General features: G+C 43.3%; 1 protein-coding gene across 1 annotated transcript; it reads left to right on the top strand.

Moving 5' to 3' along the window:
• The first annotated feature begins 308 nt into the window (after window positions 1–308).
• On the top strand, window positions 309–15,800 carry LOC123764660 (very long chain fatty acid elongase 7). The gene is made up of 9 exons (XM_045752635.2): window positions 309–520; window positions 2,682–2,778; window positions 3,884–4,179; window positions 6,244–6,324; window positions 8,048–8,104; window positions 10,478–10,583; window positions 12,255–12,427; window positions 12,586–12,711; window positions 13,103–15,800. The coding sequence occupies exons 2-9, from the start codon at window positions 2,697–2,699 to the stop codon at window positions 13,337–13,339; spliced, it is 1,158 nt and encodes a 385-aa protein (XP_045608591.2). The 5' UTR covers window positions 309–520; window positions 2,682–2,696; the 3' UTR covers window positions 13,340–15,800.
• The last annotated feature ends 6,778 nt before the right edge of the window (window positions 15,801–22,578 follow it).

Below are 22,578 nucleotides of genomic sequence, written 5' to 3'. Positions count from 1 at the left end.
AAACTTAGACGGCTACGAATGGCAAAGTTAGACGGATACAGTCAGTAAACGTTAGACAGCCACAGAGGGTAAAGTTAGACAACTACAGACGGCAAAGTTAGACGGCTACAGTTAGCCAAAGTTAGACGGCTACGAATGGCAAAGTTAGACGGATACAGTCAGTAAACGTTAGACAGCCACAGAGGGTAAAGTTAGACAACTACAGACGGCAAAGTTAGACGGCTACAGTTAGCCAAACTTAGACGGCAGCAAGGTCAAATAGAAAGCATCGCCGAGCGAGCTGAAGCGGCTGCCCGAGGACCCGGGGAGATAGTCAGTCTGTGACGGGCCGCCGTAGCTGCTCCCACCTCCCGGAGCCCCTGTCGCTGCGCCTCCTGCTGCCTGTCGCGGAGTGAGCAGGACTGTCTGCTGACACCACCACCACCACCAACCCGTCTCCACCAGCGCCACCAGCCCGTCTCCACCAGCGCCACCAACACAACCTTCTCCACCACTGTGGTCACGCCCAAAGTCAATAAAGGTCGGTTGTTATTCGCTTATAACTACCTTAAATGGAGATCATATATTAAAGCTACAAATATATAAGCGATGCTTGTTAAGCCAGTATGGCTATATGTAGCGATGCTTGTTAAGCTATTATGGCTGTATAGCGATGCTTGTTAAGCCAGTATGGCTATATTGCGATGCTTGCTAAGCTATTATGGCTGTATAGCGATACCTGCCGTGTCATTATAGCTGTATAGCGATGCCTGCCGTGTCATTATGGCTGTATAGCGATACCTGCCGTGTCATTATAGCTGTATAGCGATGCCTGCCGTGTCATTATGGCTGTATAGCGATACCTGCCGTGTCATTATGGCTGTATAGCGATGCCTGCCGTGTCATTATGGCTGTATAGCGATGCCTGCCGTGTCATTATGGCTGTATAGCGATGCCTGCCGTGTCATTATGGCTGTATAGCGATGCCTGCCGTGTCATTATGGCCGTATAGCGATGCCTGCCGTGGCATTATAGCTGTATAGCGATGCCTGCTGTATCATTATAGCTGTATAGCGATGCCTGCTGGATCATTATAGCTGTATAGCGATGCCTGCCGTGCCATTAAGGCTGTATAGCGATGCCTACCGTGTCATTATGGCTGTATAGCGATGCCTGCTGTATCATTATAGCTGTATAGCGATGCCTGCTGTATCATTATAGCTGTATAGCGATGCCTGCTGTATCATTATAGCTGTATAGCGATGCCTGCTGTGTCATTATAACTGTATAGCGATGCCTGCTGTGTCATTATAACTGTATAGCGATGCCTGCTGTATCATTATAGCTGTATAGCGATGCCTGCTGTGCCATTATAACTGTATAGCGATGCCTGCTGTGTCATTATAACTGTATAGCGATGCCTGCTGTGTCATTATAGCTGTATAGCGATGCCTGCTGTGTCATTATAACTGTATAGCGATGCCTGCTGTGTCATTATGGCTGTATAGCGATGTCTGCTGTGCCATTATGGCTGTATAGCGATGCCTGCTGTGCCATTATAACTGTACAGCGATGCCTGCTGTGCCATTATGGCTGTAAAGCGATGCCTGCTGTGCCATTATGGCTGTATAGCGATGCCTGCTGTGCCATTATAACTGTACAGCGATGCCTGCTGTGCCATTATGGCTGTATAGCGATGCCTGCTGTGCCATTATAACTGTACAGCGATGCCTGCTGTGCCATTATAACTGTATAGCGATGCCTGCTGTGCCATTATGGCTGTATAGCGATGCCTGCTGTTTTTTATAACTGTATAGCGATGCCTGCTGTGTCATTATGGCTGTATAGCGATGTCTGCTGTGCCATTATGGCTGTATAGCGATGCCTGCTGTGCCATTATAACTGTACAGCGATGCCTGCTGTGCCATTATGGCTGTAAAGCGATGCCTGCTGTGCCATTATGGCTGTATAGCGATGCCTGCTGTGCCATTATAACTGTACAGCGATGCCTGCTGTGCCATTATGGCTGTATAGCGATGCCTGCTGTGCCATTATGACTGTATAGCGATGCCTGCTGTGCCATTATAACTGTATAGCGATGCCTGCTGTGCCATTATGGCTGTATAGCGATGCCTGCTGTGCCATTATAACTGTATAGCGATGCCTGCTGTGCCATTATAACTGTACAGCGATGCCTGCTGTGCCATTATGGCTGTATAGCGATGCCTGCTGTGTCGTTATGGCTGTATAGCGATGCCTGCTGTGTCGTTATGGCTGTATAGCGATTCTAACGAAATGTTCTGGCTCAGGTATCGCAAAAGGTATCGTTAGACAGGTGTTATGTTACACCGAACCTGAGACCAGACGTTAGCTTCAAAATTTTATGGTGAGCTGTAATATGACCAAATCAATGTTATCCTCCACGGTCTCCGTTTTCTCTCATTGTATGCTTATCTCTGTAAATAAACGGGGTCACTATGATGAATATGTTGATTCATGATAATTGTAATATGATTACCTGTAGTATATTTCTGAATATCATCTTCAATGCATCAAATTGATATTAAATTCCTAAATGTATTTTTTTTTAAATTATCTAAGCATTGTATATTTGTTTCATATATGTGTTGATCTTATGACCAAGTCTAGACTTAGTATAGGCACTTGACTCGGGTCATCTATAAAGTCAGTTTCTCTTTCAGTCGGAGAGTTTAAGAATGTCGCCTCAGGAAGTTAAACGCAAAGATTTAGCTGCCTCCAAGACCAGTCAGAAACCCACCGTCCAGTCCACAGAAAGAGGTAAGTAAGGCGCAGTTTTCAACCCTCATCACCAACAGATGTGAAGGAAGGAAGGAACTATCTAACTAAGGAAGGGAGAAAGAGCCAAGCCATTAAGACTATATAGCACTGGAATGGAGTCAGGATAAGGATTTGGGATGGGACGGGGGAAAGGAATGATGCCCAACCAACAGATGTGAGAATCTGCAGGAATAATCGCTGTTAAAGCACGTATCTCTGTTACGCCCAAGTTGCCATAAGGAAAGAGAAACTATAAATCAAATCGACGTTGTACACATTTTTTTTCCAAGGAAGACACTATAGAAGTCTCGAACCACAGACCACAAAAAACACAGCCCGCAGCTCTACCTGCTGAACCACCAGCACCCACAATTGAGAAGGATTCCAGAAGGATCTGTTTTTAAACTGAAAATTTAGGCCTTCTTTTAAAAATGTATATAAATACATAATGTGGTCCCAGGTTTTCCAGAAAACTCTCTTCTTCAATCATTTAGAAAACTTTTCTTTATTGAATCTTTAGGGAGCAAAGGTGCCACATGTTCAAATTGTTTTAATTAGTATATTGTTTTGTTATGCACAATAACATTGTTTAGCATTTTAAGTAATAATAGTAAATAAGAGGTCAAATGTTATTCAATATTGGGATTTATAAGCAAAACTTAATTGAGAAAGGTAACACGCTGAACTCTCTCATCAAAGAGTTAAGATTGCTTTGATAAAAACGTTCACCTGGGATGAACTTGTTGAACACTGCTACACAGGCTTGGCTTTATTAAAAGCTGGTTCATTCACAGTCCAGGTGAATGGATTGACTTTATTAGTTTTACTTCTTCCAGGATCCTATACTGTGCTTGTCCCAAATTTAGGAATAAATGCCACGAGGTTCATGTATATATTCTATGCCAGCATGGTTTCGACTTCCCTTGGCCGTTCTGCCTTAAGTGCCTGTATATTATAAGTTCTCGTGTGCATGTATTATTTACTTTATGGTATAGTCATGCATAGTTTAAAGTGCTTGTCTTGTAAAACCTTTACAGTGTGAGGTTAAGGCATGTATACTTCTGAATTAAACCTTTAAGAAAGGTAACTCGCTCCCTCGATCCAGATGTCCTGAGCGAGCTACGATCCAACGGGAAATGGGCGGCAGGGATAACTGTCTTCAGCTTCATGTACGGGGACCTGACGGTGGCTAGCCAGCTGCCCCCAGACCGTCGGCAGGACTCATGGCTCCTGATGCAGTCTCCCTACCCGACCCTCATCTTCTCTTTCCTCTACATCGCCGTCGTCACCTGGTGGGGGCCTCTCTACATGAAGTCCAGGAAGCCCATCTCTGGACTCAAACCGCTCATGATTGCTTACAACGCCTTCCAAGTTGTCTTTTCTATTTGGCTCTTCTATGAGGTGAGGATAATTTGTCTATATTGATTAGGAAAAATTAATAAAGTGTGGATTCGTAACTGTTTTGAAATGGATAATATACGCCGCTTAGCTTAGATTTTTATATATTGGTTTTTATTTCAGCCGGACTCATTCATATCAATATATAATATATACCTGTGTGTGGGGAAATAATTCAATTTTCTAAGTTAGGTTTAAAGGTCTCCATTAGTTGGTATTCTCAAAAACCTTAAGTAAACATGAATGGATATATTTAACATAATCTAAGATTTAGGATTAGTTTCATATTGTTTCTCACCTCATCAGCAAAATCTCAATTACTTTGATATTTTATAAGCTGAATATTTTGAATTTCATAATGTGTTCGCTTTTGAAATGTACCAATACCTATCAAGCTTACTTACAGCTTTAGCTCACATCTCCTACCCTGCAAAATAATGCTTGAATAGCTATACGTGCCTACAGTAGCTACTTGCACGCTAATGTCATATTTTAGGTTATTAGATTACCTTTTCTACAGTTATTGCAAGCACTTCCTAAGAGTTGGAACGAAGCTTACTTCTTAGTACTTAGTTCAGTGCTTAGTTCGAAGCTTAGTATAGTTCAGTGGTTGGGTTGGGTGGACAGCTGCCCGGGGGAGAAAGTTTGCCCACCTGGTTATTTTTGTTACCCTGTAGTGCAAATACCATTGAAGGTATTGTTTTGATTTCAAAAAGGATCATTATTACATAGGAACTGGCCATTCGTAGTATAAACACCGACTCATCGCCTGCTGATCTGGTCGTGTGGATACCCCAGGCATGGATTAGTGATTAAGCATAAGGGAATCGGTTAGTTAAATCCTGATCTCAGAATAACCCGTCCTCTTAAAAATAACGTCGCTTTTCGCTCGTATATGCGCACTATCGCCAAAAATGGACGTAATTTGAAATGAAACGGCTCACGAAAGCGACATACTGTCCCGTTTTCTGTTTGAGTCTTCCGGCTTACTCGGTTAGGTTAGGAGAGGAAACTTTCAATTAACGGTTTCCATCACGTTTTCGAAACCTTGGGAGAATTTCCTGCCCTCCTAACCTACCAGAGGACAATTAACTTAATGTTTTTGACAAAAAAATCAACATATATTTTCAATTATTTTTCATTTTTAAATTACGTCCATTTTCGGCCATACGGGCAAACGGCCAAATTCATACGTAGTTTGTATGAGGACATGTTGCTAAGAAACTCATACTTGTTCATATGACCACCAGGTGTCTCTCACACCTCACAGTGAGGTCTCTCACTGACCAAGCCTCCCTCACACCTCACAGTGAGGTGTGAGGGGGAAGGGGGGTAAACTTTGAAAAGTTTAAATGAGTTAAATTCATCCAAATAAAATCCACATTTTGAGATTAAACTCCCCAGTGAACATAAATATTATTAATACATCACTCAAATATGACTGTCAAAGTGTATAATCATTCCCGAAGTTGCCTGCCAGTCCCAATAATTGCGTAGCCTTGCCATACAGGACCACTCTGTAGAGGTGCCATCTCTACCATGCCATATATATTTTTTTTTCAATGAACTGCCGAAGCTTCGAATCTGACTTGGTCATTTGAGCTGTTTACGCATGTGTTGCATATGTAGTGTGCTGCTCTCAAGACAAATCAAGATTTACACAAGACAAATCAAGATTTACACAAGACAAATCAAGATTTGTTAAATCAAGATTTATTTCTCTGCTATATTGTTTTCTGATATCACTTGGATTATTCTGTTTCACATACTATGATACGTTATCTAGAAAGACAAATCTATTTTTCTATTGGATGTTAAAAGTATTAAATGCTGTAAAGAATGTTGCTTGAAAAGGCTTTTTTTTTTAAATTTTCTCAAAAGTTCTTTCGGATTAAAATGTTATACTGTGATTTGTGAACAGCCGAATATAGGCCTTCTGCCTTTATTTTTGGGCTCTTGTGTAATGTTCTGTTGTACTGACTCACTCTTGTGTAATGTTCTGTAGTACTGACTCACTCTTGTGTAATGTTCTGTAGTACTGACTCTTGTGTAATGTTCTCTCCCCAGTCTGGAGTTGCGGGATGGTTTTTCGAGTACAAGCTGATCTGTGAGCCGTGCGACTTCTCCAACAACCCACAACCTGTGAGGGTAAGTCACAAACACCAGCAAAAGCTCCAGCAAACAGTCTCCGTGGTGTAGTGGTAAGACACTCGCCTGGCGTTCCGCGAGCGCTATGTCATGGGTTCGTATCCTGGCCGGGGAGGATTTACTGGGCGCAATTCCTTAACTGTAGCCTCTGTTTAACTCAACAGTAAAATGTGTACTTGGATGAAAAAACGATTCTTCGCGGCAGGGGATCGTATTCCAGGGACCATAGGATTAAGGACTTGCCCGAAACGCTACGCGTACTAGTGGCTGTACAAGAATGTAACAACTCTTGTATATATCTCAAAAAAAAAAAAAAAAAAAAAAAAAAAAAAAAAAAAAAAAGCTTAAACTGATTCACTAAGAAATACAATGACGTAAGTAGTAACATTTCATTTCCTAAGACCATCAAGAGTCTTGAACTACCGGGGGTCCTTCCTTATTGTGGATGCTCGTGGTGAGGTAGGTAGAACGATGGTTCGCGGTTTTAGCAACCCTAGTTCGAGGCTCCTAATGATCACGGGGAATAAAATGGAAAAAAGAAAAACTGATAAAATGCTGAGGTTATATAATGGGATCGAATTCTCGTCTCCTGGAGTCCCAAAATGTTGTCTCAATATCTTATAAATTGTTCATCACGTTATTGTGATTTTATTGTGCGTAGTCAAAATGTTTTTGTAAGATAAGATAAAACATAACTCTAGATATTTAAACAAACTATTATCATTCTTTCCTGCTTGATTCCAAATTTATTGGAAGTGACTGTGTATGTCGAGGGTTCAAAGTCTTAAACATACACACACACACACATACACACACACACACACACACACACACACACACACACACACACACACACACACACACACACACACACACACACACACACACACACACACACACACGCGCACACACACACACACACACACACACACACACACACACACGTCAGTAGTTTCAAAGCGTTATATGACAAAGAGTGCTGGGAAGACGGGACACCACGAGCGTAGCTCTCATCCTGTAACTACACTTATGTAATTACACTTAGGTAATTACACACACGCACACACATATTTATATATATCTTAAATACCACATATGTAAGATCAATCCTGGAGTATGCGGCCCCAACATGGAGCCCGTACCTTGTCAAGCGCAAGACGAAGCTGGAAAAAGTTCAGAGATATGCCATTAGGCTAGTCCCTACATACATACATACATACATACATACATACATACATACATACATACATACATACATACATACATACATACATACATACATACATACAGAAACACATTCCAGTCTCGTCCTCACAGCATTACTTACCTAATTGTGCTTGCGGGGGTTGAGATTTGGCTCTTTGGTCCCCCCTCTCAACTGTCAATCAACTGGTGTACAGATTCCTGAGCCTACTGGACTCTATCATATCTTATATATATCTTATATATACCATGTGGCTAACCTTAGTATCATCCCCTCCCTCTCTCTCCCTCCACAGCTGGTGTACAGATTCCTGAGCCTACTGGGCTCTATCATATCTTATATATATCTTATATATACCATGTGGCTAACCTTAGTATCATCCCCTCCCTCTCTCTCTCTCCCTCCACAGCTGGTGTACAGATTCCTGAGCCTACTGGGCTCTATCATATCTTATATATATCTTATATATACCATGTGGCTAACCTTAGTATCATCCCCTCCCTCTCTCTCCCTCCACAGATGATGCATACTGGCTACTGGTATCTCGTGTCCAAGTTCATCGACTTCATCGACACGGTGAGTACACCCTCCCAGCTTGCTGGTCGATTAGTGTGTGTGTTCAACAACACCAGTTGAACTCACATATTCACTCACCCCCACATATATACCCGCACATCTTTATGTAACATGTGCTTTCACATCAGAGACGTTTATGTATCTTGTCCTAACTGGTTAGGTAATCACGATGGGGTCCAGGCCTGGACTCACGATGGGTCCAGGCCTGGACTCACGATGGGTCCAGGCCTGGACTCACGATGGGGTCCAGGCCTGGACTCACGATGGGGTCCAGGTCGACGGGACAAAGAAAGGAGTCGTCGCCGTGAGAATAATCGCTCGATGGTGTGATGGGGCTCAAGAGTTCTTGACATGTTGTGAATCTTATCAAACGGGTTATAAATATAAGTTATAAATTCAACTACGGGGCAGAAGATTCACGATTGTTATGTAAGATTGTTATGTCATTTGCCCCATTTGATTTGTTACAAATTGTTAGTAATGCTCACCTCAAAATCATACTTTGAAACACCTGCGCAGTTTAAGGGTTAAAATAAATTGTTCTGGGAACTGTACATATGAATATTGATCTATGTATCTTCATCCTGGGTTTTGCTAGCAAATTTAACATTGAATAATATTATGTAGAGGGGCTCAGTAACCTGTAGAGGGGCTCAGTAACCTGTAGAGTGACTCAGTAACCTGTAGAGGGGCTCAGTAACCTGTAGAGGGGCTCAGTAACCTGTAGAGGGGCTCAGTAACCTGTAGAGGGGCTCAGTAACCTGTAGAGGGGCTCAGTAACCTGTAGAGTGACTCAGTAACCTGTAGAGTGACGCAGTAACCTGTAGAGTGACTCAGTAACCTGTAGAGTGACGCAGTAACCTGTAGAGTAGCTCAGTAACCTGTAGAGTAGTTCAGTAACCTGTAGAGGGGCTCAGTAACCTGTAGAGTGGCTCAGTAACCTGTAGAGTAGCTCAGTAACCTGTAGAGGGGCTCAGTAACCTGTAGAGTGGCTCAGTAACCTGTAGAGTAGCTCAGTAACCTGTAGAGTAGCTCAGTAACCTGTAGAGTGGCTCAGTAACCTGTAGAGTGGCTCAGTAACCTGTAGAGTAGCTCAGTAACCTGTAGAGTGGCTCAGTAACCTGTAGAGTAGCTCAGAAACCTGTAGAGTAGCTCAGTAACCTGTAGAGTGGCTCAGTAACCTGTAGAGGGGCTCAATAACCTGTAGAGTGGCTCAGTAACCTGTAGAGGGGCTCAGTAACCTGTAGAGTGACGCAGTAACCTGTAGAGTGAAGCAGTAACCTGTAGAGTAGCTCAGTAACCTGTAGAGTGGCTCAGTAACCTGTAGAGGGGCTCAGTAACCTGTAGAGTGACGCAGTAACCTGTAGAGTGGCTCAGTAACCTGTAGAGTGACGCAGTAACCTGTAGAGGGGCTCAGTAACCTGTAGAGTGGCTCAGTAAACTGTAGAGTGGCTCAGTAACCTGTAGAGGGGCTCAGTAACCTGCAGAGTGGCTCAGTAACCTGTAGAAGGGCTCAGTAACCTGTAGAGTGGCTCAGTAACCTGTAGAGTAGCTCAGTAACCTGTAGAGTGGCTCAGTAACCTGTAGAGGGGCTCAGTAACCTGTAGAGTGGCTCAGTAACCTGTAGAGTGAAGCAGTAACCTGTAGAGTAGCTCAGTAACCTGTAGAGTGGCTCAGTAACCTGTAGAGGGGCTCAGTAACCTGTAGAGTGACGCAGTAACCTGTAGAGTGGCTCAGTAACCTGTAGAGTGACGCAGTAACCTGTAGAGGGGCTCAGTAACCTGTAGAGTGGCTCAGTAAACTGTAGAGTGGCTCAGTAACCTGTAGAGGGGCTCAGTAACCTGCAGAGTGGCTCAGTAACCTGTAGAAGGGCTCAGTAACCTGTAGAGTGGCTCAGTAACCTGTAGAGGGGCTCAGTAAACTGTAGAGTGGCTCAGTAACCTGTAGAGTGACTCAGTAACCTGTAGAGTGGCTCAGTAACCTGTAGAGGGGCTCAGTAACCTGTAGAGTAGCTCAGTAACCTGTAGAGTAGCTCAGAAACCTGAAGAATAGCTCAGTAACCTGTAGAGTGGTTCAGTAACCTGTAGAGTGGTTCAGTAACCTGTAGAGTAGCTCAGTAACCTGTAGAGTAGCTCAGTAACCTGTAGAGTGGTTCAGTAACCTGTAGAGTGGTTCAGTAACCTGTAGTTACTGTACAGGAGTAACCTGTAGAGGACTCAGTAACCTGTAGTTACTGTACAGGAGTAACCTGTAGAGGACTCAGCTGCCTCAAGATACCTTCAGGTGGAGACGCTGGAGAGTATGGTCCGCTCTTCATGGTAGTCCTCTATAGACAGTCTCAAGACTAATTGTCTTTATTTCTTTTGCTTCCAGTTGTTCTTCGTGTTGCATAAGAAGTACGAGCATATATCTGTTCTTCACGTCAGCCATCACGCCCTGATGCCCCCTAGTGTGTGGTATGGCATACGCTACCAGCCAGGTACCTGTTTTTTTGACACGTGTGTGTGTGTGTATACTCACCCTAGATGTCCTTCCAGGGTTGCGTGTGTGTGTGTGTGTGTGTGTGTGTGTGTGTGTGTGTGTGTGTGTGTGTGTGTGTGTGTGTGTGTGTGTGTGTGTGTGTGTGTGTGCTTGGGGGATTGTTCTCGCCTCTTTATGCCCTGTAGGATCGAGCACCATCTCATCTACTCCGCCCTTCCTGTTACCGGAGATCCAATGCAATGATTCCAGTCAACATTTTACATCATATCTTCTTTTGAAGCTGTGAAAGATATTGGCTTCTCATTTAATTGATTTTATTTTCCTGTTTCTCTTTCGCTAAAGAATAATGCTGTCAGGCCTTTATGGGGTCAAATACCATGACCTCTTGCTCTATTGGTATTCAATATGAGCATTTTCCTTCTTTCTCTCTATTAATATTCATAAGTATTGCATATCTCTCTATCATGTCTCTCTCTCGCTCTCTCTTGCTTCCTTCCTAGTGTGGATAGGTACAGCTTTCCCATATGACGTAATTTTGGGGTGCGTCTCGTTTCAAATTTTAGAACCTTATGAAGATTTCTTCTGGGCCATTTGATGTGAGTGCTTGACGATGGGGCTTCCTGCTCTAGGACTGGTCTCACGTAGGTGGTGTACTGTGATCTCTTAATTAGGTTCCTGAATGATGTGTTAACCTTTGTCAGTGTAGAGTGTGCTGCTGATGTTATCCTGTTTGTATGAGCCTCCAGAATTAGAATTGGAGTTATGCCTACTTCTAATTTTTTGTTTTTTTTTAGCCATTCGCTTATCCTGTTTCTCACTCTATTTCCTCCTGAAATTCCTTTTTTGAGTTTGCCTCGACGATCTCCTCTTTCCTTTACCTGCGGCACTTTGTTCTGGTTGGATGTGACTCCAGCTCCCGGGCCCCAGTTCCGTCTGGTAGTGCGCTATTCTTCATTGTGAACACCGGCTCTTCGTCTATCCTGTCAACACCCTTTTATATCTTTCATGTTATCATAACCCTTTGATTAGCCTTTCCTCCCCTCGTGAGGAGTGTGAGTGGACACCCTGCTGGTGCCTTGTGCTCGAGAGTTGGTTTTATTTAGCTTGTAAATGACGTAAATGGCTTCTCTGTCTGTGTAAATCATGTCTTAATACTTGTAAGTTTACCCTTATGCTTCAGTACGGCTGGTTGTAGTTTGTTTGTAAATTGTTTACCTGTGCACCATAAAGCTACATTTCTAGAAGGATGTATATCTTGATGACTAGAAACAGCAGTTGGAGTTAGAACTTGGTGTCTTGTGTGTGTGTGTGTGTAACTTAGTGTAGCAGCATATAGATTGCTTGCTCTATTGTATTAGAATCAATACGTCTCATCAGCATAATTCCCAATACGTAAATTTAAATTGATTATCAGCTTATTAAAGAATGTTACAACTCTGAGAGGGATAAATAGAAACCCATCCCTTAAGGATTTTGTAAATTTTAGTGACTATTACAAAAAGCCAGAGGTTGATGTCGCCAGCTTAAGGCCTCTAGTGGTATTGTCATCCACACTTCCGTGGAAATAAACGATAGAGCTTCGGCCTCTAGAGGTAGAGGAGTTCGAGTCTCATAGACCCCAGGAAAATAGAAGGAAAGTAATAATGATTATTTTTTTCCTCTCCATCAGGAGGGCACGGTAGCTTCATGGGGTTCCTGAACGCCTTCGTCCACGCTGTCATGTACTCGTACTACCTGCTGGCGGCCATGGGGCCCCGAGTCCGTCCCTTCCTCTGGTGGAAGAAGTACCTCACCACCCTCCAGATGGTCCAGTTCACAGTCGTCTTCTTCCACGCTATTGCGGTGAGTCTTTTTCTTATACTTCAATGATCATTTGACGAGAAAACTTTTCCTTGTGGCGCAAGTGTCATGTCAGGGCGTTCCGTTCATGGCGATATGAACGGAGCTTGGCGCCGTTGTGTTGACCGCTAATGACTTACCCTGGTTGTTGGTCCTTGCAGCTGGCGTTCGTGGAGTGCGACGTTCCTCCCGTGCTACTACGATGGCTTTGTGGCTTCGCTATCATGTTCTTCGTCCTCTTCACTGACTTCTACATCAAGGCGTACCGGAAACGCGGGATTTCCAAGGTCCAGTAAATTCCTTTGTTATTTTCTGATTAGCATTCCACTCCATTTTTCACCGTAAATGAGTAATTTGAGACATTTTTGCAGGTATATATATATATATATATATATATATATATATATATATATATATATATATATATATATATATATATATATATATATATATATATATATATATAAATTTCTCATTTGCCAATTTCCTTGAGTATAATATACCCAGATGAATATACTTGAATTCTTTTTGCAAATTTGTGTTTGAAAATAATTATTACTACATATATAATGCATGTACTTTGATTTTTTTTCTTTTATAAAAAAAAAATATATATATATATGGGGCGGCATGGGAATTTTGGCATCAACTTGAGTGTAACGAAACCTTCTTCCTCAGGGCGACGGTCTTCCTAACGTCTGCTACATCGGCTCGCCATCCGGAGCTTCGAACTCAGTCTCGAACAAGACATTCGGCGACGCCCGCAACAGGAAGCCCGAGGGGATTAATAACGGCATCCGCAACGGGTTACCCAACGGTGTTGCGCAGACATCCTCCAACGGGGGCGTGGTTGAGTTCGTGTCGTCTCACTCTCCTCCACACCTGAAGGACGACACGAGATTACGAAGTCGCTAGGGGAAGGCGTCTCTTCGCTAGGGGCAATCTAGTTTCCGCGAAGTCAGGGCCACCGCTCAGCTATGAACTTTGTCCAGGATAAAGATAAGATGTTTAGTCCGGATCATTTGGTCAACACACACACACACACACACACACACACACACACACACACACACACACACACACATACACACACACACAGCCTCGCGCTTGAGCTATACCTCCAGTTAACGTTAGTCACACACCTGGCTTTAGCCACACACACCTGACAAGTCAAGAGTACTGTACCTGGTGAGTCGGCATCCACACACCTGCGTAGGAGACAACTACACACACACACACACACACACACACACACACACACACACACACACACACACACACACACACACACACACACACACACACACACACACACACACACACTCACTCACACATACACACACACACACACACACACACACACACACACACACACACACTCACTCACACACACACACACACACACACACACACACACTCACACATACACACACACACACTTACACACACACACACAAGTTGTACTTTTATTGTAGCAGATTGTAGAGGCAAACTCCATTCATGACTTTAAAAGCAGGAATGATAGGGAATGATAGGGAAATAGGGCCAGGAGTCATTGCACATTAGACAACCAACGGCTAGAAAAGCAGAGTCCAAGAGCTAAGAGCTCGATCCTGCAGGCACAAATAGGTGACTACACACGCTTGCTGATCCAGCAACCACATTCCATCAGTCAATATCGTCATACACCCTTCGCGTCACAACGGCATATCTGCCCAGTCGAAAAAAAAATCCCAAGCTTTTCCCTAAAAAATTCTCAAAAGTTCAAAATTCCCAAAAATAATATCGTATTCAACCAACAATTTAGAAGGCGAGCCTGAGAAAGAAACAAACAAACAAATCCAGTATTTCTTACGCTTAGTATAGAATATGTACTAAATTGTGTCTATGACTGCAGACGTTAGGCCTATGATTACTCATTTAGGCCTAGGGCGGGTCTTGCCTACGTCCTTTAAAATTCCAATTGCATAAATCGTGGGGGAAATGTATTAATTTATTCAGTTTTGTAAGGGACAGGATGCCTGCGTGTATATGCACTTCAGCGTTATATCGAGGTTTTTCTCCCCCAACCCCCCAATCCTAAGGTCGACCTACTGACCCTCCCCAGGATGCAACCCCCATAACATTTGCCTAACTCCTGAGTACCTATTTACTGCTAGGTGAACAGATGCATTAGGTGAAAGGAAACGTGGCCAATTAGATTCTGTCGCATCCGGGGAATCGAACTCGGGATTCCAAATTGTTAGTCGAGAACGAAGCCAACTGCGGATTACATGAGTGAAAAACTCATACATCTCTACTACACTTTTTATAGTTGGTGTATTTCTTGTATTTTACAGTTGATGTAATTTTAGCAGGATGAGTTTGGGTGTGGATTGACCAGTCTGTAGTGGTCGTTCACCTGCACACGGCCCACTCTGCCCTTAACAACGGGCCCACTCTGCCCTTAACAACGTTCAAATAGCACGCTATGGTTGCTCGACCCATTTAAAGTACGGAAACCTATTCGTGTGAATTATAAGCTGATAATTTAAAAATAATGTGTACATAGATAATCTTGGTCTATACTGTTCTTTATAAGGATATTATAGTTATATGTTTCCTGTTGGCCTTATAGTTATGAGATGATATATTGTAAGAGTGTGAGTGTGAGTGTGTGTGTGTGAGTGTGAGTGTGAGTGTGTATGTGTGTGAGTGTTAGTGTGTGTGTGTGAGTGTGTGTGTGTGTGTGTGTGAGTGTTAGTGTGTGAGTATTAGTGTGTGTGTGTGTGTGTGTGTGTGTGTGTGTGTGTGTGTGTGTGTGTGTGTGTGTGTGAGTGTTAGTGTGTGTGTGTGTGTGAGTGTGTGTGTGTGTGTGTGTGTGTGTGTGTGTGCAACGGGCAGTTATCCTACATAACATATCTAGTTATCCAGTTATCGTGTCCTGCATAACATACTGTTATCAGTGTAATCCTCCAAGCTGTAACTCACGTGTAATTTTATTTTATGTGTATTAATGTGTATTAATGTGTATGTTATGATCTGTTTGTGTACATAGTTTCCCGACCCAGTATTTCCACCTCTGTGGCTTCCGAAGACTTTTATCTTCTTTGAAATCTCTGAGGTCTGTAAACTGATCATTCTGAAATATATATATACCATATATTTTTTTAAGAAATATATAATATTAGTGGATGTCACCTGTTAAGTTATAGTGAGGACCCTTAGCCTCGGTGAGGAGAACATATGGCATTCAAGGAAGATCTGCATTTTGTATATTGTTTTATGTGTGACCTTTTGCCTCAGAGCAATGATCATTGCTCCCCTCCCCCCCGGTCAGGCGTGCAGGTCAATCCTTGATGCCATTATGTTGTGTTCCTCCCTCTAACTATATGTATCAAAGATAAATAAATACTGTTGTTATTTGTCTCTATTACCAAAACATTACCTCTCATCACTGGTTAGAGAGAGAGAGAGAGAGAGAGAGAGAGAGAGAGAGAGAGAGAGAGAGAGAGAGAGAGAGAGAGAGAGAGAGAGAGAGAGAGAGAAAGTGAGAGGTTAGAGAAGGGGTCAGGATGTACAGGATAAAAAACCCAGCCAAAGACAGCTTCCTAGGAGAGGAAAGACAAAGGTAAACAAAGTAAACAGAGAAGGGAAGGGCAGTGAACAGGAAACAAAGCACCGCTAAATTTAGAGACACGAAGAACTCTAGGATCAGTGAGGAAAAATAACACAATTACTCACCCCCCCCCCCCCCACCCTTCCCAACATCCCCCCCCCCAAAAAAAAAAAAAAAAATTAATTGGGTAAAAGAGGAGCCTTAATTTGTAAGGTTCCTCTCCTCTCCTTCAACTGAAGAGGGGGTATATATATATATATATATATATATATATATATATACAGCTTATTTCGAGACACAAAGAGACTAAAAAGTGACTAAAATAATAAAACTTCATTAAACAATATTCAAAATATTAAAGACCCAACAACTTACTAACAGAAGAAAAAATTACTGTATACACAATGGAGTCGAGGCCTCGGAGCTGTTGAACTCCGGGTCTCAGTCTAGCAGCGTGGATTTGGTCTAAAACCACTGTCAGTCAGTTCAGTGAAATCAGTGACAGTGAAAGGGTGACTCGAGGATTTACAGTGACATCGTATCACACAGGAGGTAACTTGCCTAAAGGAGGGAGTGCCTGCTTGTAAGGTAAGAGATACCCACGTGTTCACAGTTACGGTGTTTTAGAGTATCGTGAGGTATTCCCCACGTAGCAAACATTACACCGCTCGAACACTTTTTTATATAGACTACACCAGGCCTGCCAACCCACCCTCGGGTCAGGGTCGTTAGAGGAGAGGTTGTTCCTCTACTCATTCATCAATTCTATCACACTGCGTAATACAAACAGATTTATTCTCGTATATAAATTATTATTATACAATAAGATTCAAGTTATAGTTAGGCGTTAGTTAGGTTAGGTGTTTAGGTTCTAATGTTGATTGTTTGTATTTGAAGGGCGTGGGAGAAGCATTTCAACCCGTCCTCACACTAGGCTGTTTAAAGCAGCGGCCGTCCTCCCCAGACACACTCATCAATTTTAACACACTGTGAATTCAAAATTTGGTTTGTTCTCGTATATAAATTAATATTATTATACATGAAAGTATAATATATACTATATAATACATATAGTTCTAAGTATAGTAATATATACTATAATACATATAGTTCTATGTATAGTTAGGCGTAGGTTAGGTGTTGAGGTTCTGATATCGATTGTTTCTATCTGAAGTACGTGGGTGAAGCATTTACAGATTTGGGGTTCGAACAGAGGTTGTCCGCGAAGCACTGCTCGTTAATCCAGCCGCCAATCCCCCCCCCCCTCCCCCAGTCACCCGCCAAACTCCCTGTTTATGAATGAAAAGCGGTTTACACACGACTCACAACTGCTGACGTTCGAACATATCCGAAACAAGTGCTTCACTGACGAATTTTGTTCAATGCTTCACCCACGAATTACAAATACAAATAATCGCCAACAGAACCTAAATACCTAACATAACCTAACCAGTGCCTGGTTAGGTTATGTTAGGTGATGAAAAATGTTAGAAGGATGACGGTGAAATATTTATAACCATATACACGATATGCTTATATATAATAATATTAATTTATATTTGAGAAAAGTTCTGTTTTGAATGAACAGAACATTAAAATTGATGAATGCGTCTTTGGGGTCGACCGCTGGATGGAATGGACTTGGTCTGAGAACGGGTTGATTTATGAGTGAAAAACGGTTTACACAAGATTCATAGCTGATGACATTCGAACATTTCCCGAACAGTGCTTCGCTGACGACCACTGTTTGAAACGCAATTCTGTAGATGCTTCACCCACGTATTTCAAATACAAATAATCGCCCACAGAACCTAAAAACCTAACCTAACCTAACCTAACCTAACCTAACCTAACCTAACCTACACCTAACCTACACCTAACCATACACAGTAATTTAACATATATACAAATATTAATGTTTATATGAGAGCAAATCGATTTTTAATCCGGAATACGTTAAAATTGGGGGAGGGCCGCTGTTATAACGAGTCTAGCTGACCTCAGAACGGTATGCGCAATTACATTACAACCCTGAATTCGGGCCGGGATCCACTTAGCAATTACTTACGAAACCTGTACATCTTTCCTCAATCATGGTGACTTTGTTTATGGTTATATAAACAGCTTATGAGCTCCGAAGTGTTATGAGGTTGTTTATAACAATAATAACCTCGGGTTGTGAGGTTTCCAGGATTGTAAACCTGTTTAATATATGTAAACCTGTAATGAGGTTTCCACAGTGGTTGCGTGAAGGCTTGACGAAGCCTGGTTCAGGTCCGAGGCTTCACCACTCCGTTCGAAATACAAATGTTTTGCCTAAACAGAAAAGTGTGACCCCAACCAACCCACCTAACCTCTGCGAGGTCGAGTCATGGAAAACGTCACTGTTACATTAATTTTTAGTAATACATAACGCTTTACCAGACTGGTCGATTCCATAAAAAAATGCCACGTTTCAGGAAGCTGAAGTAACCCCCTTTGAAACATACAAAGTTTAAGTCAATATTTACAAAACTTGGGCCTGAAACCCCCCCTTTTACTCCCATTTTAATCCTGAAATCCAGCTCTTGACTCTCTTACTGACGCCAGAGGATTACCCAGTATGGGCCCCAAACCCCCTCCCCCCTTTCCCAGACTGTCGAAACCAATACACACCTCCACCACCACCATCACTACAACCTCTACCACCACCATCACTACAACCTCTACCACCACCATCACTACAACCTCTACCACCACCATCACTACAACCTCTACCACCACCATCACTACCACCACCACCATCAGTCCTATTATCTTCCAGTGACTTGAAAAGATATCAGTAGCTTGGTTTTACTTTACATGTTGATAGCTAGGAACCATTAATATCATAAATCTAATCTAGCAAATATATTTGTAGCTATTCAGAGATAGTTACATAAAACCCCCTTTATTTGGTTCATAATACACTCAAAGGGGTTTGGATAGCCCCTTCCTCCCTCCCCCTTTTCCCTCAGATTAAGAACCCGTTATTTGAATTAAAATTTCGGCGCTTAATTCCTGCTTGATGTCAATATTTCTTATATATTGTACATCTGATTGGCAGCTCCACAGTCCGGCCTGTATCCCCGTCTGGCTCCACAGTCCGGCCTGTATCCCCGTCTGGCTCCACAGTCCGGCCTGTAGCCCCGTCTGGCTCCACAGTCCGGCCTGTATCCCCGTCTGGCTCCACAGTCCGGCCTGTATCCCCGTCTGGCTCCACAGTCCGGCCTGTATCCCCGTCTGGCTCCACAGTCCGGCCTGTATCCCCGTCTGGCTCCACAGTCCGGCCTGTATCCCCGTCTGGCTCCACAGTCCGGCCTGTATCCCCGTCTGGCTCCACAGTCCGGCCTGTATCCCCGTCTGGCTCCACAGTCCGGCCTGTATCCCCGTCTGGCTCCACAGTCCGGCCTGTATCCCCGTCTGGCTCCACAGTCCGGCCTGTGACTCATCAGACCGTTCACAACGTTCCTAAAAATAATGTACTGTACTTAATTGTCTGAACCTAACCTAAATGAGGACCCACGAATAGAAAACGTGACCTCACATAAATTTTCCGAGTCTCTGTGATTTTTACTATTAGGTTTTTGACCTGTGGGGGGGGGGGGGGAATTTATACGTCAAAAGCACGTCCTCACGACGTACCATTCGTGAGGACGGGTTGTACTCGTCCAGTACACTGGTTACATGAGTCATTGTTCCGTTCCTTCGGTGTGAAAGTTGAGAGAACTCAAGAAGGGAACTATCAGGGGGAAAGCGCCAAGTCATTACGACTATATAGCACTTGGAAGGGTTCAGGATAAGGATTTGGGATGGGACGGGGGGAAGGAATGGTGCCCAACCACTTGGACGGTCGGGGATTGAACGCCGACCTGCATGAAGCGAGACCGTCGCTCTAACTCAAGAGAAGACCTTATGACAAGGAGGAGTTAATACTCATTGTCGGGACAGGAAGCCTGGACTTCGGGCTTTGTATTGACGTCCCTCCAAGGTCGCAGTGCTGACTTAGGCCACAATACTGATCTTCTCCAGGGTGCTTATTTTACTGCTGGGTGAACAGAGACATCGGGTGAAAGGAAACGTGTTCAACCATTTCTGTACCGTCTGGAGATCGAACCCTGGAACCCCGATTGGGAGCCGAGGCTGTAGACCACTGCACTGCAATATGCAATGTACTTTTGACAAGCCGTAGGCTTCCTGTCCTCGCCGAGACCACTAGAAATGATCGCCCTCAAGTAAATTCAGGTAACTTGACGTTTCCATTCTCGTAGTACGGGTCTACGAGACTCGGAGGGTCTTGTAATATGCTTCGTTACGTTTTCGACTCACAAGCGGAAATCCCAGGTTCGTATCCTGGAACAGAAATGGTTAGGCACCTAATGCCTCTGTTCACCTTGCAGTAAATAGGTTCCAGGGAGTTAGTCACTGTTGTGTCGGCGGGGGGGGGGGTTGCATCCTGGGAAAGGTCAGAATAAAGGTCAGGGTAGTACAGTCGGGTTCATTCTCGTCCCACAATCGAGATTCAGGGTTCGAATCCTGGGCGGGACAGAAATGGAATTAATTTATATTCTTATACGTCTAGATAAGTATTTTATCCTCGCTATTGAGAACGTGGGAGCCGTGAGAATATGTTAGCGCGTTCTTACCATCATTTTACATGTTAGCATGTATTTACTGTTGTTGACGTTTGCAAATAATCCGTTCTCTCTAGCATAAAATGAATGAGTTTGAAGAAAACGAAAACTTTTACAGCACTAACTAATATATTATTTTAATAAAAATTAGTTCTTACATTATTTCTCTGATTATTTTGGTATTTATATTTCATACATGATTTATATTTCATACATTTATATGAAATACTGAGTTTTGTAAAAATATGAGATGAGTGATGCGTACAGGCGCCGGTTGGGTTCCTTTAGAGTCACTAAGTGAATACAAGAATGTGGTTATTTTACTGAATAGATCTCTGAACTACTGTATGCAAGCATTCATATGTCTACTTTGGAGGAAATCCAACGCAGTGACACAGAAATAGTCCCAAAACTAGACAACTCTTATACCAGGAAAAGTTGAGGTCCTCAGGATTAACAACACTACAAATCAGACACAACAAGGCTGATTCCCATTGTTTGGCTCCAGGACGCTTGAGTTACTGAGGTCCCTCTAGGCCAACTAATGATCGTTCCCAGGAATGCAACCCACAACTGTTGCCTAATTCCTCGGTACCTAACTTCCTGCTGTGTGAGCAGAAGCATCAGGTGAGAGGAAACGTGCTCAATCGTCCTAGTGTCCCCCGTCTAGAAATTACAACAGTCCCTGCGTTGTAGGGAGAGGACAAGAGGTGCAGCTTCAACAAGCTGCAGTAAATATTGGACAGAAAACGGGCGACAGCTTCTTTTTACTCATAGGATAGGATAATAGCAACCCGTCCTCGACTCGAGTCCATTCCATTCAGCTGCCGACCCCACAGACCCCATATCTAAAGTCTATTACCCAGCCCGTCCTCCAAACATTAGTGCTTTAACAGTGAAATTATTGAAGACGTAATAGACCTTAGATATGCCGCTGGCTTACTGTCCCCGCCGAAGCAGACCTTATATGTGATGGTTCCACGTTGCTTGGAGATGACGAGGCGTGTCTAGCGTGTTTGTATCAGCGTGAGATAAAGAAAATGAGTAAACGTGAAAGATTTCGCTAAGGTCCTGTGGCCCAGCGGTCCGTGCGTCGTCGGCTCACACTCCAGGGTCCCGGGTTCGTTTCGCATTTTAGGACAGCGATGGTTGGGGACTTTCTTTCGCCTTATGCCTCTGTTCATCCAGGAGAGGACAGTATAGTTGGCCTAGAGAGACCTCGATAGGCATCCTGTCCCCGCCAATAATCATTCCGATGATCTTCTATGGGGAATCAATAATGAACGGTGATTTTACATATTTGAAGACATTCTACACAATACGGTGAGCAATGTATAGACTTGGAAATGTTTAAAGTATCTATGGTTCTAAGTATATCTACGGAGAAACCCTACTGTGCGGTGTTGTAAGCATCTACGGTGTGCAAGGAACTCTTGGATACGCGAAACTACTTCACTTGAAGCTACTTTCTCAGCCCTTCCTGTGCCATACAAGCCCGCCTGAGTTTTTTTAACGTTTACCTTCATTGCTTTGCATCAATTCTTCGCCACTTGGAACAGTTGGAGAACGTCTGCTCATCTCCACCTCTCGGATCACTCTTGCCTCAAGACCAATAAGCTGATTCGTAGCCCCCATCCCTATGAGGAGTTACGTGACCTCAGGTCATGGTCTGACTGGCGGATCGATACAAAACTTGGCCAAACAGGTCACAGGTACTGGCACCCATGACTTGCCCCTTTCTGACCGGGCACACAAATCTCTGCCATAGGCGGACACTACTAGTCGCCATATTTGAAATCACACAGCCTATAGGGCCTATAGGCTACACTCTCCCACTCACCCTTATCAAGTTTACAAATAATAGTAACTGTGTCAGCCAGCCAGAGGCTTAGAGGCCAAGCTAA

Source organism: Procambarus clarkii, chromosome 48 (genome assembly GCF_040958095.1).
Source record: "Procambarus clarkii isolate CNS0578487 chromosome 48, FALCON_Pclarkii_2.0, whole genome shotgun sequence".
Classification (NCBI taxonomy): domain Eukaryota; kingdom Metazoa; phylum Arthropoda; class Malacostraca; order Decapoda; family Cambaridae; genus Procambarus; species Procambarus clarkii.
The sequence above is the reverse complement of the archived record's forward strand: the minus strand, read 5'-3'. Positions and strand labels throughout refer to the sequence as shown.